We start from the raw sequence: 21,515 nt of genomic DNA on the forward strand, positions 1-21,515 counted from the left end.
CTAGAGGAGGTGAGGTCCGCTCGCCACTCGTAAAAAAATAGCACTTTACCCCTGCCTATATTCCGTGAGCTGATTATCGAGCCTTCATTGTAACAGTCGCGGGTTTACTGTGTGTTTGCGTGTGGGGAGTTTTTTTGTGCGTGCTCTATGGTGCCCGTAATACTGTTCACTGGAGTCCAGCACCTCCGCACCCCCACTCAAAATACCTTCCCGCGCCTCTGGTCTCTCCATACAGCGCACCTGCGTCCTCGGGCCAGTATTGTGCGTAAAGCACCTTCAACTCCTCAATGAACTTGTTATATCCAGTTTTATCTGGCATCCGGCCTCCTTGAGATAACATACGGTCCTCCAAGTTCTTGGCCACAGTTAGAAAAAACTGCTTGGGGTCGAGTGATCTGTCGCTTGATTTTCCTCCATTCAGCGTGATGCCATGGAAAGAGTTTTCCTCTATTCCCCTTTGGCTCAGTTCAGTGTAGCGACCTGGCCGATCCGACATGGCCTCAAGTACCCTGATTTCCCGACAAATTGACTTGTGTGCTGAAATGATGGTAATGTCTCGTTTTTGAAGCTCGACTGAGAGCTCAGATAATTCTTGCAATGCATCGCACATTATGCCTAAATTGTTCACAAACGCATGCGAAGATAAGCGCATAGCAAGCCCACTGTATGTTTGCTTTGTGACACTGTTACGGGAGGGATCTTCTGATGCAGTTTTGAAATGCTTGTAAAGTGCTGGGTAGTTCTTCCACACTGCTTCAACGGTTCTAAAACTTGATGCCACCCATCTAGTGTCTAAAATACGACCTATTTTGCATAGCTGGACATCCAAGCTCTCAGCTGACTCTCTCAGCTCCATTCGATTTTTGTTAGATGTGCTATACAGTGCATATATCTTGTCCATCAATATTTTAAAGTGATTTATAGCACCCATCTCTTTCACTACGTCTGCAACTGCAAGCTCAAGCCTGTGGGCTGAGCAGTGCCACACAGTAATGTTGGGGAACATGGCCTGGAGCCGACTCGCCACTCCGCTTTTACGCCCTAACATAACCGAAGCACCATCACAAGTTACTCCAATGAGGGTCTTAGAGAGAAAATCCTGTGTCAAATGCAGGCGCTCCAGAGCAGACAACAGTTTGTGGACAATACCTTGAGCAGTTAGATCATCTAGCTCTACGAGTTCAGTAAAAATGTTTGTAGGCTTGTCCATATCGGGCAACTGAGCCCTAAGGTATATTATCAAGCAGCTCTTTTTGCTTAAACTGGTTGACTCATCCAGCATTACACTGATTTTGGGAGTGCACTGTACTATTTTTTCAAACAGTTTTCTTTTAATTTCTTCAGAAATATGTTTCTGTATGTTTACACATGCAACATTGGAATGTAAAATTCTCCCCATATCGAGTCCATTTAATTCTTGGCAATCAATCTCCTGTTCGAAGCCATATGCGGGACGGTGGCGTTTAGCCTCCTTGTACGCCGTGCGAAATACGCGAGCTGTAGTGGCCATCTGTTCAGACTGACTATTAATTATAGACTGTCCTAAAGTGTCCACTTTTGCCTTTTCAAGAATGCTTGCTGCTGCTAGGTGAGCCTTGGTACGGGCATGTTCAAATACTTTTTTTCTGAGTGCGCGTTGCTGTTTTATAATATCTGAAGCAGATGAGGTTACTGTGCATAAAACCCACTCTTTTGCAAGTTTCATCCCCGACGTCTTCTCTGCCCCCAAAGTCCCCACCGCCTTACACGTTGTGCAACCCAAACCTGATTTTCCCCTAAAAAGCCAGGGATAGTAAGTCTGCTTCACTTTTAGCTGAGCTTCTGTCCAAACAGTTGTGCATCCCATCCCTGACCTGTCGCTGGACGACCCACACTCTTCTACGCTCAATGCGCTCTCCTCTCCTACTGAATCTTCCTGCTGTAAGCCAGCTGATGTCGCGGTTCCGCTCGCCTCTTGCTCCGGCTGTTGTACCGGGCTAGTTGATGCCAGGGTACCCACCCGTTGCTGTTGGTGGTCCACCTGGCTGACGGTAGCTGGCTCCTGTTCCGGCTGGCGGTGAACCTGACCCGCTGCTGCCACGGTGCCAGCCTCCTGCCCGGGCTTGGCTAGCTGTCGGTTAGCTAGCTGGCTAGCTGTTGCGGCGCTAACCTCCTCCTGGTTTTGACCATCAACATGACCGCTGCAGCTGCCCTCGTCGCTGCTTGTGGAGGCTTTTCTGACTCGTTTTGAAGTGTCTATTACCTCTTCCTTCTTTTTGAAGAAAGACAGTAAATGTAACTGTCTTTTTGACATGCTTGCATTGAATCACCGTTTCTTCCTCTCTGCGACGTGCTCCTCATGTGGCGAATTTCAAAAGTGAAAGACGTTTGTCCGTTGGTCCAGCTTTTCAGTGCGTCAACACAGATCTCCGACTCTTTCAAATCTTAATCTTAATAAACGACATGAAATTCTTGGGGTTTTTTCTGTAAATTAATATCTGCATATTTTATTTCATTTTAACCATTTTTAATTTTTATTTTTTGTGAGAGGTACCGGATCTGCCCAAATAGGTGCGGGAACACAGGGTTGCCAAAATGAAGAGGTGCCGGATCCTGTTCCAGCAGGATCCGGCTCAAATTAACCACTGCTCATTCCCCCTAAACATCTTCAACACACACAAACATCGTATCATGTATCTTATCACACAACAGTCACCTGTTTTTCTTTATGAAAGCCATATTTGTAAATATCCAAACGCCATCGTCCCATGACAGTCACCGCATCAGTCAACCACCATAAGTTAATTGTTTTTGTGGCTTAATGGCTTCCCTGAACTTCCCTTCACCCCAAAGTCAGCTTACTAGGAATGAATACATTTTATTGATAAGCTCAAAAGGACCTTTATCTCATTTACTGCTGGGTGACCCAAGTCTCAAGGCCTGCAGGATGTGTAGGAGATAAACATTAATTCTACAAGACTTTAACAGCCTTATATCTGAAAATGTATCCGGGAATTCCCCTGTTGATTGCAAGGACTATTGATAATTAACAGAGAGACCCTAGGGGCCTCTTCTTGGTATCTGCTAGGCAGAAGTCACTCAATGCAGAAATCACAAGTTTAACACACATTCTATATAAGGTGACATTAAAATGAATATACCAGATTGAACTTCCCTGCCATAACACGTTACTTTAATACTCCAAATAATTCAAATAATACTTCAATTCCCCCTTTTGGTCTCACCCCACGAGACCAACTCACATAAGACATTTGAAACACAACTACTGTCATTCTTTGCTACTGTGTCAATCCCCCTTCATTAAACCTTTGGGAACAGAACACAACTTTCAATGTCAGTGAAGGAACTATCAGAGTGCGAACCTAAGTGCCAGAAAGCAGCATCCTTGCGTGTTGTTGAATCCTCAGGCCCCCCCCCCCTCAGCGGAAAACACCAACAAGGGCAGCTGATAGGGAGGGGGAGATGCGGCCTTTCCTTCAAAGGTGGAACTGATGAATCTGATCAGAGAGAAGTAGACTCCTCTGCTGCCTCGAGAAGTCCCCCAGCCTGCTGACGCCAGCTTCCAAGTCGTCTGCTGTCGGGATGTCCGCGAGGTCCTTCTCCTCCAGTCCGCTGATGACAGCTTCCGACTCGTCTGCTGTAGGGATGTCCTCATTGATGATAGCCAGGTCCGTCCTGATGTTCTCCATGGTCCTAGCCGGAGTGTTCCCCGCCGCACACTGGCTCCAGTAGTACCCGATGTCCCCCTTTGCTCCTCGGCGGACGGCATGAAATGTCCTCTGGGTCACTCTGTAGAGGCCGGAGATCCTGGGGTTGTGCCACGTAGGCCTGACGACCTTCAGCCAGACGAACTCCGCTGTGTCGGCCTCCTGCTCCTCGGGTCCCCCTTTTGGCGTCAGCAACCTGTGTGGAGAAATCTGACACCCACCCCTCCAGTCTACGCTCAGGGCTTCTGGGCCCTCAGGTGTTTGACCCACGACTGGTAGGTCGCTTGGAGCCTGTTGGTGGGGTGTCTTAAAACAACAGCTGTCTGTGAACAGGTTTTCTAAATTAGTTGCAGACCTCTTATATGCCAGTGCAGCTTCAGAATCTTAATACTTGGCCTGTGTCAACAACATAAACCCTAACATCTTCAGGTGAACTAAATAACATATTTCAATAGCTCTGAATTTCTGACAAGCACCTGTGTTATTTTTAAATGAAATCCTTGAGATCCTATTTAAAATATAAATATAAAATGAACTGCTAATGTTTCTGGTAATGGAACACACTAATGTTATGGATTAAAAACAACTAAAATCATGACACTGACAAAGTGAATAATTTCCTGGTGATACTGCTTCTACCTGTCAGTGCTTAGATATTATCAAGCTGAAAAATGAATACAGAAATCCAACATACTGTCATCAAATGTCTTTCTATTATGAATTTAAATTAAATGTACATCCCCATAATGATCTAAACAGTCTATGGCTTTTACTTCTTTACCAGGCTAGTGACAAGATGTTGTCTAAATTAAATTCTATCTCAATACATTACTATGTTTTAACTTAACTGTAATATGTTCTTTCTACATTTCAAACCTGAGTTACTTTAATACCCGTTGAAATATTACAAAATTGTTTTCATTATCACAGTTCACCTTCTCATTCTCATTCTGGAATTACCTCTCTCAGTAGCCCCTTGGCCACTGATTCTGCATCTGTGTTACCTGTCATAACTCAATCAATATTAGAAACATGTCAACATTTTTTAGGAAACCTCTCGTTTCCCTTGGAGCTCCAGAATAATGTGTTAGTCCAAAAACATGCTTGGTTAGTCACTGTTTTAGAATCATGCAGTTGCACTGATCACATGCCGGCATTCATTCACACTCACTCTGTCAGGTTTTAAAGTCAAGTTCGGTCAGCCCCAGAGTCAGTCATTGATAGTGCTTTTCTCAAGTCACACTGTCAGTCAGGGTCAAAGGTCATTTGGTCTCAGTCTTTTTGGCCATGTCGTGCTCTGCAGAGACTTTAATATTCTACTAGCTGGAGTTGTACTAGTGACATCATTGTGTTGATGTCAACCAATGCAACAAAGTTTTTCTCGTGTTCGCAGCACCATTTTCTTCAGATGTTTAACAAACAAATTATCAATACACTTTATTAATATACCGCCCCTAGGAAACACAATACCTGACAAATGTTCATGCAAGGCATTCTTAAGTGAACCTGCAGAACACGGCCTTTTGAATTAATATTCCAAATTAATCAATAATAATAATAATCCATTTTATCAATTTGTTTACCCTTAGAAGTGAACATACCTCATAATGTTACATCAGGATGTTAAACTAAGCTTTGGCCAAATCAATCATTATTACTGTTTCAGATTTAACTGGTGGTTGAACAAACAAAACCTTTTTTTGTTTACATCATGTAAACCACTAACATATTTTCCAATTTCAGCATCAGCCTTGTTACTCTAAAATTACGTCTTAAATAGGAATATTAGAAATGAAACAAATATTTAATCTTCAGAAATGTTCTTAACAAATGGAGAGTAACGCCATCTCTTCATCTAGTGAATAGCCAACATATTTAAAAAATGTCAGATATACAAAAATAAGCCTAAACACTCTATTACTATCAAAGTCTAAAGCCAGACCTAAGCTGAACAGTTTTTTAATGGACAATTTAATATAGAAACAAAACAAAACTGGACTTGTGTTCTTGTTATGTGTTCTTCAAAATACATTAGTAAATACCTTGTGAAGTATTCACAATATAACTAATCCTCTCTAGGATATGAAATCCATTCATCTTTAACCAGATACTATTTCCCTATTTATTTTTAGTTCATGATAATAATGGTATAACGTCCACACGTTTACCCATAGCTAGTCACTATGTCAAGATTATCCTGTGTGACATAATAATCAGATGTCTTGTTTGCCAAACAAGGATATTAAACTTTAATCTTTTCAGCATTCCAGACCATCATTAAACAATCAGCCTCCTTTCCTAAACACTTAAGCATATCATTCTACACCACCTTCTGGTAAACTCTTGCACAGTTATGCTGTAAAATCATTGCAGGATTTCTTCAGAGTCTGAACAGACTGAGACCAGCCTGTCTCAAGATCTTGTCATATTGAGAACAGTCAATGATTCATTGTCCTCTTCAGCTGTAGTCAGTGGCAGGGTCCCCAAAAAGCTAGAACCGGCCCTGGTCAGTGGGCTCCAAGGAAACTCTCTCTGGCATTGGGATGTCCTGAGGGGGAAGGGACCTCTGGATCAATGTGATACAATCAGCAGACACACGTTGTCCTCTGTACAGCAGAAATCCCCCAAAACTGCAGTACCTCTTCACACCACTGTTGCCTTGACAACGAGGCACAAGCAAACTGTCAAAATCTCCTCAGAGATGCGTTCTTTGCACAGTTCTTCTGTTTCTGTAATGAGCAACTTTTCACCAACACACTGATTCAGAGTACAACCCAAAGGTGGCGCACAACTATCCAATGCTGCTGTAATCACAGCAAATCAGCTACTGAGAAAAACTCAATGTAAATCTCTCCTCCAACGGGTTACAAAATAAAACAGCTGAGTGTCTATATGGTCAGGAATGCTGAAACATGTGAATGTTAAACCCATTAATGGTAACAGTCTTCCTATTCTTCATTACTTCAGTTCTAAGTTAATAGGCAAAACAAAGACACCTTTCTTAACCACTATAGATTCATCTTTAATCTACTTGCTTATCCTATTCTTTTTCAAATTGTTTATCTAAGTTGTGTTACAAGCATGGTTAGATTTGTAACAGAATACAAAACTAACTGTATTCAGCGCTATATATTTAAAACAAGTAATCTGATTAAAGTTAATGAATATATTTTTGGAACACTTAAAGGAATTATTACAAAATGTAATCTTCATTATTACTAAAGCTGAAACCTAAATAAATCATCACGGAACATTTTTCTGTCCTTATTACTTAATTGTTTCAATAAAAACTAAGAGCATTGTGAAAACTCCCATTTTTGAGAACATCTCAACACTTTTATTCCATCTAAGCACGAATGTTTATGACAAACTCGTCCTATTAATCCCAAACGGTCTTTGATGGTATCAATTGTGAACTTTCTTAATATTAATTGTAAATGCAACGTATGTTCTCTTTAGAACAAAGACAGGATAGTTGCAGCTGAAACTGGTTAATAGCAATTTTCTGTTAACCTAGATAAGCCTGTTGTTCTTATATCTAGTAAATATATTCTTATTTTATGTTACTCAAAAAACAATATAACATTTTCCAGAATAGTAGTAACTTTATATAACCTGTACTCTCTCTATACTTCTTCAAACCATCTGACTTTTCTCTCTCTCTTCCTCTCTGCGCCCTGCAGCTGCCGGCCCAAGCTTCTCTCATCAAAACCTCTTTTGTTCTCCAACTGTGTGAGATGGCTTTTAGCCTCGTGCAGCACCTCTGTCATGCTTAAACATTAACAGATTCCCTCTGACAAACTTACAAAAACCTTCTTTTTACTTTCTACTCCTTCTTCATAAACTTAAAAACACCATTGTGGTGGATCGTTTACATTTTCAGTTTCCTATCTACTTTAAACAACCATCAACTGAGAGTAACTGTATATGATAACAACTCCTAAATAACATTACAATATATATTTCTTCCAGTGAGTTCGTTATTTCATGTCTAAAAAATTCTCCTCTTTCCATGTCTTATTCTAGGTGGAATAATCCACCTATCATATTTAATTTGAATAAAACCTTAACTTTAATGTACTTCATATACTCAGTAAATCTCTTTTTACTTTCCCCTAAGGTTACTGTATGTAATATAATTTTCCTTGAAGTATAATTAAGTACAATCCTTAGTTAATGACAAATACCATAAAATTCACAACGCAATGCAACGGTATCAATCAGTTCTCAAAGACTATGTTTAAATAGCAGCAAATCATTGTTTCTTATTTATTTCAATATATCTACCAGTTCAAATCACACATTGATCTGTTAATTTTCAATGTATTTCCTTCCAACTTCAGGCATTAGAGAAAAAAGCAAGCAGACACACTCCGGGCTGCTGCTGCTGCTCTCGAGAGGAAAAAAGGGGGGGAACTCTCACAGACAAATACTGACACCCCCCCTCTCTCCCCCGCTGCAGCTCTCAGCCTTTTTAGGAGAAGGGGGCTTCTTTCAACAATTAACACTTCTGCTATCATTTTATTCAATTTTTCTGCTTGAACCCACTGTTCTCGTAAGCTCTTAACTCACGCTCCACTCGTTCAAATTCTCCCTTCATTATGACTTCGTATCTATTCATCTGAATTACTGTCTTTGTTACCAGTAAATATTCAAAGAAAAAATTCCCCGTACAGTCTATTCAGCTTTTATTGTCCGATTTTTATTCCAACAAGTTTAGCGAGCCTCTCAGCGCGCTTCAACACCGTCTTTCAACGATGTGACGCTGATATGGAGTCGTAACCCAGGCTTACAGAACTCTTTATCGTGACGTTTGGCTTTATAGATTCAACCCCCACAGAACAAAGGATTAATGAGGTCCGGTCACTTCAAAATTGCTTTTTGAAGGTTGCGTTACTCTCCTTTGGATTGACTTATAACTCAACTTCGATTCCTATGAACCTAAGAATAGTTATTAAGATTTGTTCCTGGATGGCGTCTGAAAACAGCCACTGAACATCCCCCAACGAGTCTTCAGCCGTCTCCTTTCTGAAAAAAGTACGGGGCCTTTCACCTTCGTCTTACATACCTCATTGATTCACTTTTATGTTATATAACTTTCCTACCTATCTAAAATATGTATTTGTATATTCCACCGCAACAACTATGACACCGGAATATGTCTCTGACAACTCTCAAATTTAGTTTAGCCAATTACAGACCTTCGATAGAAACAGGCTCGTCTGCTCACCTTTCAATTTGTAGGATCCTCGTTTTAGTTGTCAGAGATTATTCTAGGCCTCTTCTCCGGACCATTCGTCCGCTGGCTGCTGATTTTTCCTCTCAAAAACCCTACTCATGACGTCAACACGTCATGACGTCATCACGTCGGGGTCACCATTTGTTGGGGCAGAATCTCTGCTCCGCGCCGTTCCTATATGAGCGGTTTCTCAAAAGAAGGAAAAATTCAAAGCAGCCAGGATAAGGGTTAAACAATAATCTGCTTTAATGGTGGAAACATACAAATACTTCACCGAATCACGAAGCACTCTGCAGAGTACTCCGGGCTCAGGTTCTACCACCTTGTGAGACACGTCTCAGGAACGACAAGTCAAAAACAAGAGCGCCGATCTTCAAAATGATCATAACATTTATACACAGAGTTCACTTCTGAGCGAGCTAGCCGGTGAGTTGGTAGTGTTTCATTGGTTGGTTTCCCTTCTGGGCGGGACCCCAGGTAGTAAGTCAGTTTGTTGATTCCATGTTGCTTCTGTGCGTGTGTGTGTGTGTGTGTGTGTTTTCTGTCCCTCTGCCCTCAGGCAGATCCCCCAATCAATGATTTGGAGTCATGACAGAATCATGTATGTGTCCTGTCTTTGACAGGACACATACTCATTCCCCCTAAACATCTTCAACACACACAAACATCGTATCATGTATCTTATCACACAACAGTCACCTGTTTTTCTTTATGAAAGCCATATTTGTAAATATCCAAACGCCATCGTCCCATGACATTCCCCGCATCAGTCAACCACCATAAGTTAATTGTTCTTGTGGCTTAATGGCTTCCCTTCACCCCAAAGTCAGCTTACTAGGAATGAATACATTTTATTGATAAGCTCAAAAGGACCTTTATCTCATTTACTGCTGGGTGACCCAAGTCTCAAGGCCTGCAGGATGTGTAGGAGATAAACATTAATTCTACAAGACTTTAACTGCCTTATATCTGAAAATGTATCCGGGAATTCCCCTGTTGATTGCAAGGACTATTGATAATTAACAGAGAGACCCTAAGGGCCTCTTCTTGGTATCTGCTAGGCAAAAGTCACTCAATGCAGAAATCACAAGTTTAACACACATTCTATATAAGGTGACATTAAAATGAATATACCAGATTGAACTTTCCTGCCATAACACGTTACTTTAGTACTTCAAATAATTCAAATAATACTTGTGTGTGTGTGTGTGTGTGTGTGTGTGTGTGTGTGTGTGTGTGTGTGTGTGTGTGTGTGTGTGTGTGTGTGTGTGTGTGTGTGTGTGTGTGTGTGTGTGTGTGTGTGTGTGTGTGTGTGTGTGTGTGTGTGTGTGTGTGTGTGTGTGTGTGTGTGTGTGTGTGTGTGTGTGTGTGTGTGTGTGTGTGTGTGTGTAGAGGTGTGTGGGGTTAAAACACATCAGCCTGCGGTCGCTCTTAGCCTTTCTAATGATTCTGAAGGTAAACACAGTGAAGGCGGTGCGTGAAAGGCACTGCGTGCTCCTCTTCTCAGAGGCTGAGTTAACCCTCCCGCTGCCTCCTGGTGCTGCAAAGATGTCATGAAGTGAAGGAGGTTTTCCTTCAATAAAACAGCTGCGAGCAGCTGATACTGTGAGTGTCACAGACATGAATACATAGATCAAGGCAGACTGGTGCACACACTCTCCTGTTTTGCCAATCCGGTGGTTAAACAAATATAGCTCTACACCCCTGGCAGAAATGTCCTTAAAATGAAGTCCAAGTTCGACATTTTAATTCATGTCCTGCCAACACTGGCAGGACAGAATGCGACACGCCCGTTCTAAGCCGTGCCCCTCACTCCTCACATCCCAAGCTGCATCCCAAAAAAGTTTATTATGTTGTTACATCGTTTCAGATGTTATGTTTCAGTTGTGCTCTTGATAAGCCATTAAAACAGTAAAAACACGTTCAGTTTCCTCTTGCTTTTTGTGTCTCCTGTACACGAAAACATACCTTGTGATGGAAAAAGAAAGTAATCCAAAAGTAATCTAAAAGTAATCTGAATACGTTTTTAAGACACGTAACTGTAACTGTATTCGGATTACTTTCAGAGCCATGTATTCAGCAATCAGTAACTGATTACATTTGCAAAGTAACCCTCAAGTCAAAGCCGGTCCGCGGACCGGTACCGGGCTGCGAAATAGCTGTGAGTTTATCGTAATATTTGCAGAATTATAAATATATAAAAATATTTTAACAAAAAAAAATTCAACCATCATCCAAAACATACAAAAATAAATCAAAATTGGTTTGCATAAGGCCTCAGCTTCTCGTACGCAGAGAAAGTTACCGGTGTGCCAATAGGAAGTGGAGCACACAGGAGACAACCGTTTAATCGCAAACTGTTATGTTTATGTGGGGAAATGGCAGTGCATACATTATTTGAGATATATTTTTACATTACATTGCATTTAGCTGACGCTTTTATCCAAAGCGACTTACAATAAGTGCGTTCGACCAACAAAGTACAAACTTGAAGAAAACAGAATCATATAAGTACATCAGGTTTCATAGAGCTAAAACATTTCAAGTGCTACTCAACTGGCTTTAGATAAGCCAGTCCTTTATTAGTATATAAGTGCTTTGTTAATAGTTATATCGCTCGAAGTGGAGTCTAAAGAGATGAGTTTTCAGTCTGCGCCGGAAGATGTGTAAGCTTTCTGCTGTCCTGATTTCAATGGGGAGCTCATTCCACCATTTTGGAGCCAGGATAGCAAACCCACGTGTTTTTGCTGACGGGAACTTGGGGTCCCCCTCGCAGTGCGGGTGCAGCGAGCTGTTTGGCTGATACAGAGCGGAGTGCACGTGCTGGGGTGTACGGTTTAACGATGTCCTGGATGTAGGAAGGGCCAGATCCATTCGCAGCATGGTACGCAAGTACCAGTGTCTTGAAGTGGATTCTAGCAGTTACCGGAAGCCAGTGAAGGGAGCGGAGGAGCGGCGACGTGGTGTGGGAGAATTTAGGAAGGTTGAAGACCAGACGAGCAGCTGCATTCTGGATGAGCTGCAGAGGTCGGATGGCACATACAGGTAGACCAGCCAGGAGGGAGTTGCAGTAATCTAGGCGAGAGATGACGAAAGCCTGGACCAGAACCTGCTTCGCTTTCTGGGTCAGCTGGGGACGTATTCTCCTGATGTTTTAAAGCTTGTATCTGCAGCAGCGGGTTGTAGCAGTGAAGGACAGTTTGTTATCTAGGTTCACACCTAGATTCCTTGCAGTCTGAGTCGGGGAAACAATAGAGGTGCCGATGGTGATTGTTAGGTCAAGAGTGGGACAATCTTTTCCCGGAATATTTCAAACTCGGACTTCATTTTAAGGAGATTGCGGCCAGGAGTGTAGAGCTATTTTTTTATTTGTAAAACCTCCTTCACTCCACTCCACCCCCTCCAGGACACCCTGTCCTCACTGTCCAGCACCTTCAGCGACAGGCTGCTGCACCCAACCTGTCACACGGTGAGATACCGCAGGTCCTTCCTTCCTGCAGCGGTCAGACTTTACAACCAGCACTGCCCCTAGTAGACCCTCCTACACACACCACAACACAGACTACAACACCCCCTTGCTACTAAATACAAACCAACTTTGTGCAATATGTGCTATATGTGCAATATATATGCCATTAATAACTGTAATTTATACCTGGCCACTAAATCAATCAATATATATATGCCATTAATAACTGTGTAATTTATACCTGGCTGCTAAACCCTTGTTACTGTTACAAGGTATCTATCTTGTATTTTGTAGATTGTGTAACTTGCTGCTGTTAAATACCGTCAAACTATGTGCAATATGTGCTTTATGTGCAATATATAGCCTACTTTATATACATATGCCATCTTTAATAACCGTAATATATACCGGGCTGCTAAATCCTTAAAACTGCTACAGGATTTGATTTGTAGATTTGATTTGTTTTTGATCTGTATTTTTGAAAATTATGTAATTTTTTTTTGTTTTTATCTTTTTTTTTTTAGCATATTGTTTATTATATTATAACTTAGTGCTTTTTTAGCATATTGTTGTGTTGTTTGTTTATTATAATATAACCTAGTACTTTTTTAACGCATTTAAGATGCAACACTTAGCTGTCTGTGGCTCTTTCCTGCTGTAACGCTGCAAATTTCCCCTCTGTGGGACTAATAAAGGTATTCTGATTCTGATTCTGATTCACTTCATGAAATGGCTGCAGCATTAGGAGGCAGCCTCTGAGAAGTGCAGCGCCAGCGCGTACACACCGCCTTCACTGCTTTCCCCGCTGCAGGCTGCTAAGTTTCAACCACGCACACCTCTACAGTACACACACACACATCGAACGTGTGTATGTTCGGTGTGTTTGTGTGTGCCCACCAACGGCATTTGTTTTCAAATTACCATGAACAGTAATTTATACACATCTGGCCAACTCCACAGGTATGTGGGTGTTCCCAAAATAAGTTAGTTTAATCTTAATCTCGATGTAGTGCTAAATGCTGTCGGAGTGCACCGGAACGAGCGCCCCGGTATGACGTTATTATGGCTGGCCAACAAGCCCAGGGGTCTCACTGACATTTCAGTTATATCAATATGTGTACAGTGGTCCGAATTTGTTTTAATTGTATCCTGGATTTAAACTTTGTTATTATTTTTTGGATGCATATTGTTCTATTATTTGTTCAGGCTGTTACATACAATTAGCCATTGTTGCCACCTATATTAGGCTATATTATATGATATATTAATATTTGTAAAGCGGTCCTAATTCTTTGTTTTAATTGTATCCTGGTTTTAAACTGTGTTAATATGTTTTGGATGCATATTGGTATTTCTTCAGGCTGTTAAATACAATTAGCCTCTGTTGCCACCTGCTGGTGAGTAAATATTCAAATCAGTTAAAATTGACAACCGGTCCGCAAATTTGTTTTAATGTATCTGCCGGTCCTTTGCACAATAAAGGTTGGGAACCCCTGTACTATAGGACAGTAAAAAAAAAAAAAAACAGTTTAAAAGGGGAGTGATTAGTCAAATATGCACAAATAAAAAGAAAGAATGCTAACTAGGTAACATAAGAGAAGAATAAAGTTTAAGTTTAAAATGATTTGTTATTGTTTGTGATCATATTCTAAAGATGTTTGCGTTATTGAAAAGTTTACAGCTCCCTTTCATCTGAGTGTTGATAGCTGTATCCATACATTCATTTTGTGCTCAAAGTACACCAGATTGATGCATTTCACTTCAACATTTAAAAAAAAATCTTCCTGGGGGAGCATGCCACCAGACCCCCCTAGAGGAGGTGAGGCCCGTCCACCCCCAAATAAAGCAGGTTAAAATAATTAAATTGAATACATTTTATTTTAGTAAACACTGGAAACGGGTCCCACAGACCCAAACAGTATATACAGGACTGTCTCAGAAAATTAGAATATTGTGATAAAGTTCTTTATTTTCTGTAATGCAATTAAAAAAACAAAAATGTCATACATTCTGGATTCATTACAAATCAACTGAAATATTGCAAGCCTTTTATTATTTTAATATTGCTGATTATGGCATACAGCTTAAGAAAACTCAAATATCCTATCTCTAAATATTAGAATATCATGAAAAAGTATACTAGTAGGGTGTTCAACGAATCACTTGAATCGTCGAATTAACTCGAAACACCTGCAAGGGTTTCCTGAGCCTTGAAAAACACTCAGCTTGGTTCAGTAAACTAAATCACAAGTATGGGGAAGACTGCTGATCTGACTGCTGTCCAGAGGACCGTCATTGACACCCTCCATCAGGAGGGTAAGACACAAAAAGAAATTTCTCAAAGAGCAAGCTGTTCACAGAGTGCAGTTTCAAAGCACATCCACAAAAAGTCTGTTGGAAGGGGGAAATGTGGCAGGAAACGCTGCACAACCAAGAGAGATGACCGCAGCCTTAACAGCATTGTGAAGAAGAGTCGCTTCCAGAATTTGGGGGAGCTTCAAAGACAGTGGACTGAAGCTGGAGTCCAGGTATCAAAAGTCACTGTTCACAGACGTGTCCGGGAAATGGGCTACAATAGCCGTATTCCCATGGTCAAGCCACTTCTGAACTCAAGACAACGGAAGAGGCGTCTGACTTGGGCTAAGGAAAAGAAGCACTGGACAGTTGCACAGTGGTCCAAAGTCCTCTTTTCAGACGAAAGCAAGTTTTGTATTTCATTTGGAAGTCAAGGCGCCAGAGTCTGGAGAAAGGCTGGAGAGGAGCAAAATCCAAGTTGCTTGAAATCCAGTGTGAAGTTCCCACAGTCAGCGATGGTTTGGGGAGCCATGTCAGCTGCTGGTGTTGGTCCACTGTGTTTCATCAAGCCCAGAGTAAATGCAGCTGTGTACCAAGAGATTTTAGAGCACTACATGCTTCCGTCTGCTGAAAAGCTCTATGGAGATGAGGAATTCATTTTCCAGCATGATCTGGCACCTGCCCACAGTGCCAAAACCACCAGTAACTGGTGTACTGACCATGGCATTACTGTCCTCGATTGGCCTGCAAATTCCCCTGACCTGAACCCCATAGAGAATATGTGGGGTATTGTGAAGAAGAAGCTGAAAGACACCAGACCCAACAATGCTAATGAGCTAAAGGCCGCTATTGAAGCATCCTGGGCATCCATAACACCTCAGCAATGCCACAGGCTGATTGCCTCCATGCCACGCCGCATTGATGCAGTAATCCGTGCAAAAGGATTCCCAACCAAGTACTGAGTGCATTAATGGACATTTTCAAATGTTTGATTGTGTTTTGCTGTTATAAATCTTTTTTTTTTACTTGGTCTGAGGAACTATTCAAATTTTTTGAGATAGGATTTTTGAGTTTTCTTAAGCTGTATGCCATAATCAGCAATATTAAAATAATAAAAGGCTTGCAATATTTCAGTTGATTTGTAATGAATCCAGAATGTATGACATTTTTGTTTTTTTAATTGCATTACAGAAAATAAAGAACTTTATCACAATATTCTAATTTTCTGAGACAGTCCTGTATAGTGCAAAAAAAAAGAAAAGAAGAGGAGTAAAAGTAGCCCCCGACCTGTTTTATTTTTTGAAAGTAGCCCTCACCCTAAAAAAGGTTGGTGACCCCTGCTCTACGGAGTCTCTCGACTCCTCCTAAACTACCAGGATGCGAGGGGTTATAATACGCCCTTTTCAATATACGTTTATCAGACATCTTCCCTGTTACCCTCCCCTTGTTATAGTGAAGACAACAGTGAATGTGAAGGGCTGTAATACACATGTATCAGACATGCTCCCCTTGCTATAATGAAGACAACAGTTTTAAATGTAAAAAACACATTTTTTATTTTTTGAATTTCATATTTAGATTTTATTTTTCACACACAAAATCAATAATACAATTATACTGATTGTAACTTCTCCAAGACCGTCTCCAGCATAGAATTCCCCAGATTATGGGAAATATCATAATGCATTTTTATCACTTCATTCAAAGTATTCATGTGTATGCTGTTTTTGGCACAAAGAGTCACATAACATCTACAAACAGTGCATACAACGCGAGCAGATGATACACTTTTGTTACATTTTCTTGTTTCATTTCTTCGGTAATGTTACAGAGAGTTTCGGAAAATTAAGATTCCAGGACCACGTCAAATGTTTCGTTCACAATCGTTTCCCAAACACCCAGATTACGTGGAGAACGAACCATATCCAACATTTCTACTAGTTTACAAACTTCAGCCATTCTGTTCACACTGAGATCACTGTTTTCAATCGTCATAATCACAACACCTAAACGGGTATTAACTAAATTCTGATTAATATACAGAAATCGTTTTGCATAGTAGTTCCCCATTTTTACTTTAAAGAAATGCTAAGTAATGAAAAAATTCAATTGCTTCATTGAACACCTTGTTATTGGTGTCGTCTTCTTCACCCAGCTCGCTCCTTGTCTTGAAGTCTTGAGATTGTGAAGAAAAGCCTCCGAATCGTGCCCTGGGTCATCCTTTCAGACACGTGAATGTTTTGTGCAAAAATACATTGTTGAATAGCTGGAATAAAACAATCTTGCAGCCGTCTGCGCCACGGGACGTCCGGTTACATTGACATCCCCCCGTACCCATCCAGCCTGGGGAGGAAGAAAGAGAGAGATTTAAAAAAAAAACTTGATTTAAATTGTCTTAAAAATTTGAAAACATTGCCGATACTCAGACCGGAAAATTCATACAATTCCGACCATTCACCCTGCAGAGAGAGAGTAAGAGTGTGAGTGAGATTCCATGTCCGAGTCCATGTCCGAGTCCATGTCCGAGTGCGTGTCCGAGTCCTTGTCCGAGTCCGTGTCAGTGTCCGAGTCCGTCACAGAGTCCGTGTCAGAGTCTGTGTCCGAGTCCATGTCCGTGTCCGTGTCAGAGTCCGTGTCAGAGTCCGTTTCCGTGTTCGTGTCCGAGTCCGTGTCGGAGTCCGTGTCCGTGTTAATGTCCGTGTCCGAGTCCGGTCCGAGTCCATGTCCGAGTCTGTCTCCGAGTCAGAGTCTGTCTCCGAGTCAGTGTCGGAGTTAGAGTCCGTGTCCGAGTTAGTGTCAGAGTGAGAGTCCGTGTTCGTGTCAGAGTCCCTGTCCGTGTCGGAAATCCGTGTCCGAGTCCGAGTTTGTGTCCGTCTCCGAGTCCGTGTCCAGATAAGAGATCAACTCAGTGAAAGCACCGCCTCCTGACCAATCAGAGCTCAGTGTGCGGAGTTTAAATCTATCAAGTCATATTACAGGAGAAAGGAAATACAGAAAAAACTGCCGTTGCAGGAAAGACGGCCGGCAAAAATCACCGACTGTGTGAACGTGAACATTAATAGAATATCACCTCCCATCTTCAGAGCAATCTGACTATTATAACATTAGCGTTAAGAAAGCTTTCTTTAATATCCGTAACCGGATCAAAGTAACATTATGTACAGTCCGCGGCACTGTGAGTGCAGACGTTGATGTGTGTCCCATTATCATTCATATCACATCATCAATCAAATCATAATGTATCATGATATATTTCCTCATCTGAGTCAGTTTCTTGAGCCGTATCTGGCCGTGCAACACTTACAGTGTCACATACTGTATGCAGAAGTATTATTTTAAGCAACACATTAAGTTGATGAAACACTAGAGTCAAATGTAATTAAAGTCAGATCCACTCGTGTTTTAGATGGGGTGCCAGTGATATCATAAAACTGTTAATGTACGTATTCAAACACCTTTTTTTTTACCAGCTGTTCTGTATTCTCCTTGCAGGTACAATTATGTTCTTTTTATCCTGTATAAAGTGTTTAAGTCATGAAATGAAAATGACAAAAAAAAACTAAAGCAACAAACCTGTTTTGAAAATGTAAGAAGTAGAAAGTACAGGTATTTGTGTTAACAATTTAAGAAGTAAAAGTAAAAAGTCGAAGTTGAGTGTTAGTGTCTCTGTTAGTTTTGTTTGTGTAAAACAATGACTCATCAGCCCCTATATTAACATGTTTATTTTCTACTAATCCCAAAACAATGCCACAATTTTACAGAAATGCAAGAGTCAAACTTTATTTAAACCCATTACAATGCTAATTCAAAGACAACAAGAACATTTACCTCAAGAAAATATTCTCAGCTTAATGCTTAAATACACATTTCGGAGTAAATACAAACAGTTAACAGTATTGCCTATAAGCAAATTGTAGCTCAGGTTGATTATAAGCAATATGCAAGTGGTCCAAAAACAGCCAACTGGTGAGACACTACATTGCTGTTATTGTTGTCAATCTTTCAACACCAGGTTGTGATTTTATTAACATACAGATGTGTTTTCACTTGCATGCAGGTAAACACATCTGTAACTATATTAATCTTGTAACATTTATCCTTGTGAGTCTTACAATTAGTTTGTCTCATGTGAGCCTTCCCTGCAATATCAAGTGAAGTTGTTTTTCTTTGGAAAAACTCTTAAAGCAGGAGTTTTTAATGAAAACATTTAAGTAATTTGCAGCTTTTATTCATTTTAAAAGGTATACATAATTCCAAATGTTAGTTGTGACCCTCTGCCAAACCTTTATCATGAGGTTGGTGCTTTAAAGATAATTCCACTTATTTCAAATTTAGGTATAATTGTTTCCTGTTTTATATCCAGTTATCATGTCGTGAAGTTGTCTGTAAAAAGCACACTGTCAGATATCCAATGAAAATATCATAGGCATTTTCTTTCAAAGGCATTATACTATATCAAACTCAACATCTTTGTCAATAAAGTTTACCATGTAAGGTTTTACTACCATATCAATGTATCATGTTATTGGTCATTAAAACGTTAAAGGTGCTTTGTTTTAGCTGAATTTAACCATGAGAGTGAGAGAGTCTCCTTCTTTTTTGGTTACAATTGCTTGCATCATTCCTGGAGGTGTATGCAGATACCTTGAGCCTTTGAAGAAGTCTTCGATAAAAGCTCTGTCAATCTTGTTGCACTTCCCTATTGCAGCCTCAAAGTTGTTGCTGAGGACTCCGTAGATATTCCCCTTGTCGTTTTTCTTTCCCAAGAACAAGAAGAGGGCGTAGCAGTCCTTGCGGATGGATGTGCAGAATTCCACCATTCTCTCGTATGTGGTCTTGTTACTGGACTCCTTTTGTGCAATCTGGATGGACTCGGTGCAGGCCTCTTGGGGGATGTTGTTCTCCTCAGCGGCCTCCCTGTCAGGGAGGTGTAGGACCTGCACAGCGATCTGGATCCGAGGGTTCTTGGTGGGCTTCTCAAGCATGGCCCAGACCCAGTCAGGCCCTAAGAGGATGCGTTGCTCAGGCGTCATGGCCGTGCAGTTGAATCTGTCTGTCATGTTCAGGCTGACACATAGGCTTCCAGGCTGATATTTGTGTTTTTATTATGAAAGATTACATTGAATTATAAATAAAAAATCTTTATCTATCACCTTGCAGAAGGGTACATATTTAATAGTTACCCAGAATCTTGCCAATACAAAGCCCTGATATAAATGTATCTTTAACTATTTGAGCTCCAACTCTTTAGAAGATAGGATTAGAGGGATGAAGCCCTCTTTAATGGTCACACATGCAGAGCACACAGCACACACAGTGACATTTGGCCTATGCATTTAACCCATCCTAGTAGTAGGAGCAGTGGGGAGCTATTGTACAGCGCTTTAGAAAAATAAACTGGTTCTTTGGCTTCTAGAGCTCCATCATATCCTCCAAGTAGTGACTAGCTACTGAATATTTCTGCCTTTTTGTGCTGAGCAGTTGATTAGGATTAATGCATGTTTTTCAGAAGTGTTTGCACTGAAAACAGCTGCCAGCTGCTGAGGTAGGAACAAGGTTGACAGCAGCATTGCAATAAACCATAACAGTAAGGAATGTGGCCGTACCAAAACAATGAGCTTAGGGATGGCTAAAAAGCTCTCCAGGTAGCTGATGTTAGTGCAGCTTTATTTATTCAGAATTGTGACAAAAATATGTGGGACAGTTCATATTTAAAATACATGAATAAATGTACAAATTATTTTAACGGTTACACTGTTTCAACATTGCCTCATATCTGTTATTTCTGAGATGGATCATATCCATGGAACTGAATTGTTCCAACCATCAGTTCCACCTTCACAAGCTGCTAAAGCTCCTTTGGTTAACACATAATATATTACCCTACCTGACAGATTAACTGTTAAATTGTTGGAGGCTAATTTTTGCCTACAATATAACTGACACTTTTGTTTAAAGATATCTTTAGATGGCATTTTACTAAGGAGCTCCCATCATCTCCAGTGACTCACTGTCTCGTCTTTAAAGTTTCATGGGTCAAAATTCCAAGAAACTTTTGTGAAGTATTTAGCAATTGTATCTTAACATATAATTTATAATATGAAAACGTATACCCACTGAATATTTCCCTCCTAAAATAATAGAACAAAGTAACATGGCTTAAATAGGTTTTTGTCCTATTCAGCCTTTTCACATCATCATCTTATTGTAAGTCACTTTGGAGAAAGCCGTGAGCTAAATTAAACGTTATTTAATGCAGTGATGTCTTACAACTACACAAAAAAGATCATACTGAGAAACTTAGCTTAACTTAATTGTGTTTTTTTAGTTCTACTCTTAACTGTGACTTACTATGGTAAGTCACAGTTAGGACTAATACAGCTTTGTTTTTATGCTACGGTATAATAATTCAGAATATTCTGTCAGTATATTATCATCAGATGGGTTTATATAGAACAGATGATCATCCTAATATTATACCCAACAAAGTAGTTATTCCTTTATTAATTACCTTCACTTACTTTGTCAGTAAGCCATTTAGGCCAGCCTGCACAACACAGGACACTGGAAATAGCAAACACAAAACTCAATCATTATACAAATGATAAAATACACCTGTGCTTTTGGTGCATTGGTATCCGACTGATCTCAACACTAAACCAGTGATGTTGATTTAGGCAACTACCAAGACATGGTTTTACGTTTTTTTTATCCAAAGCCTTCAGGGTTCAATTATTGAGATGACTTCAGCAAACACAGCAGGAGCAAAAGAACCAAGACTTGCATCTGCCTTATTACAGCAAGT

At 40.6% G+C, this 21,515-nt stretch overlaps 1 protein-coding gene across 1 annotated transcript; it reads right to left on the reverse strand.

Moving 5' to 3' along the window:
* Positions 1-16,354: 16,354 nt before the first annotated feature.
* Positions 16,355-20,991, reverse strand: rep15 (RAB15 effector protein). The gene has a single exon (XM_079682417.1). It carries the CDS (start codon positions 19,768-19,770, stop codon positions 19,267-19,269), a length of 504 nt encoding a protein of 167 aa, XP_079538543.1. The 5' UTR covers positions 19,771-20,991; the 3' UTR covers positions 16,355-19,266.
* Between the last annotated feature and the right edge of the window lie 524 nt (positions 20,992-21,515).

The sequence above is a fragment of the Notothenia rossii genome (assembly GCF_949606895.1).
Source record: "Notothenia rossii genome assembly, chromosome: 5".
In the NCBI taxonomy this organism is placed as follows: Eukaryota; Metazoa; Chordata; class Actinopteri; order Perciformes; family Nototheniidae; genus Notothenia; species Notothenia rossii.

Bases quoted from the DNA above. Each gene is read 5' to 3' on its own strand.
- rep15 (XM_079682417.1), bottom strand. From the start codon at position 19,770: ATGACAGACAGATTCAACTGCACGGCCATGACGCCTGAGCAACGCATC.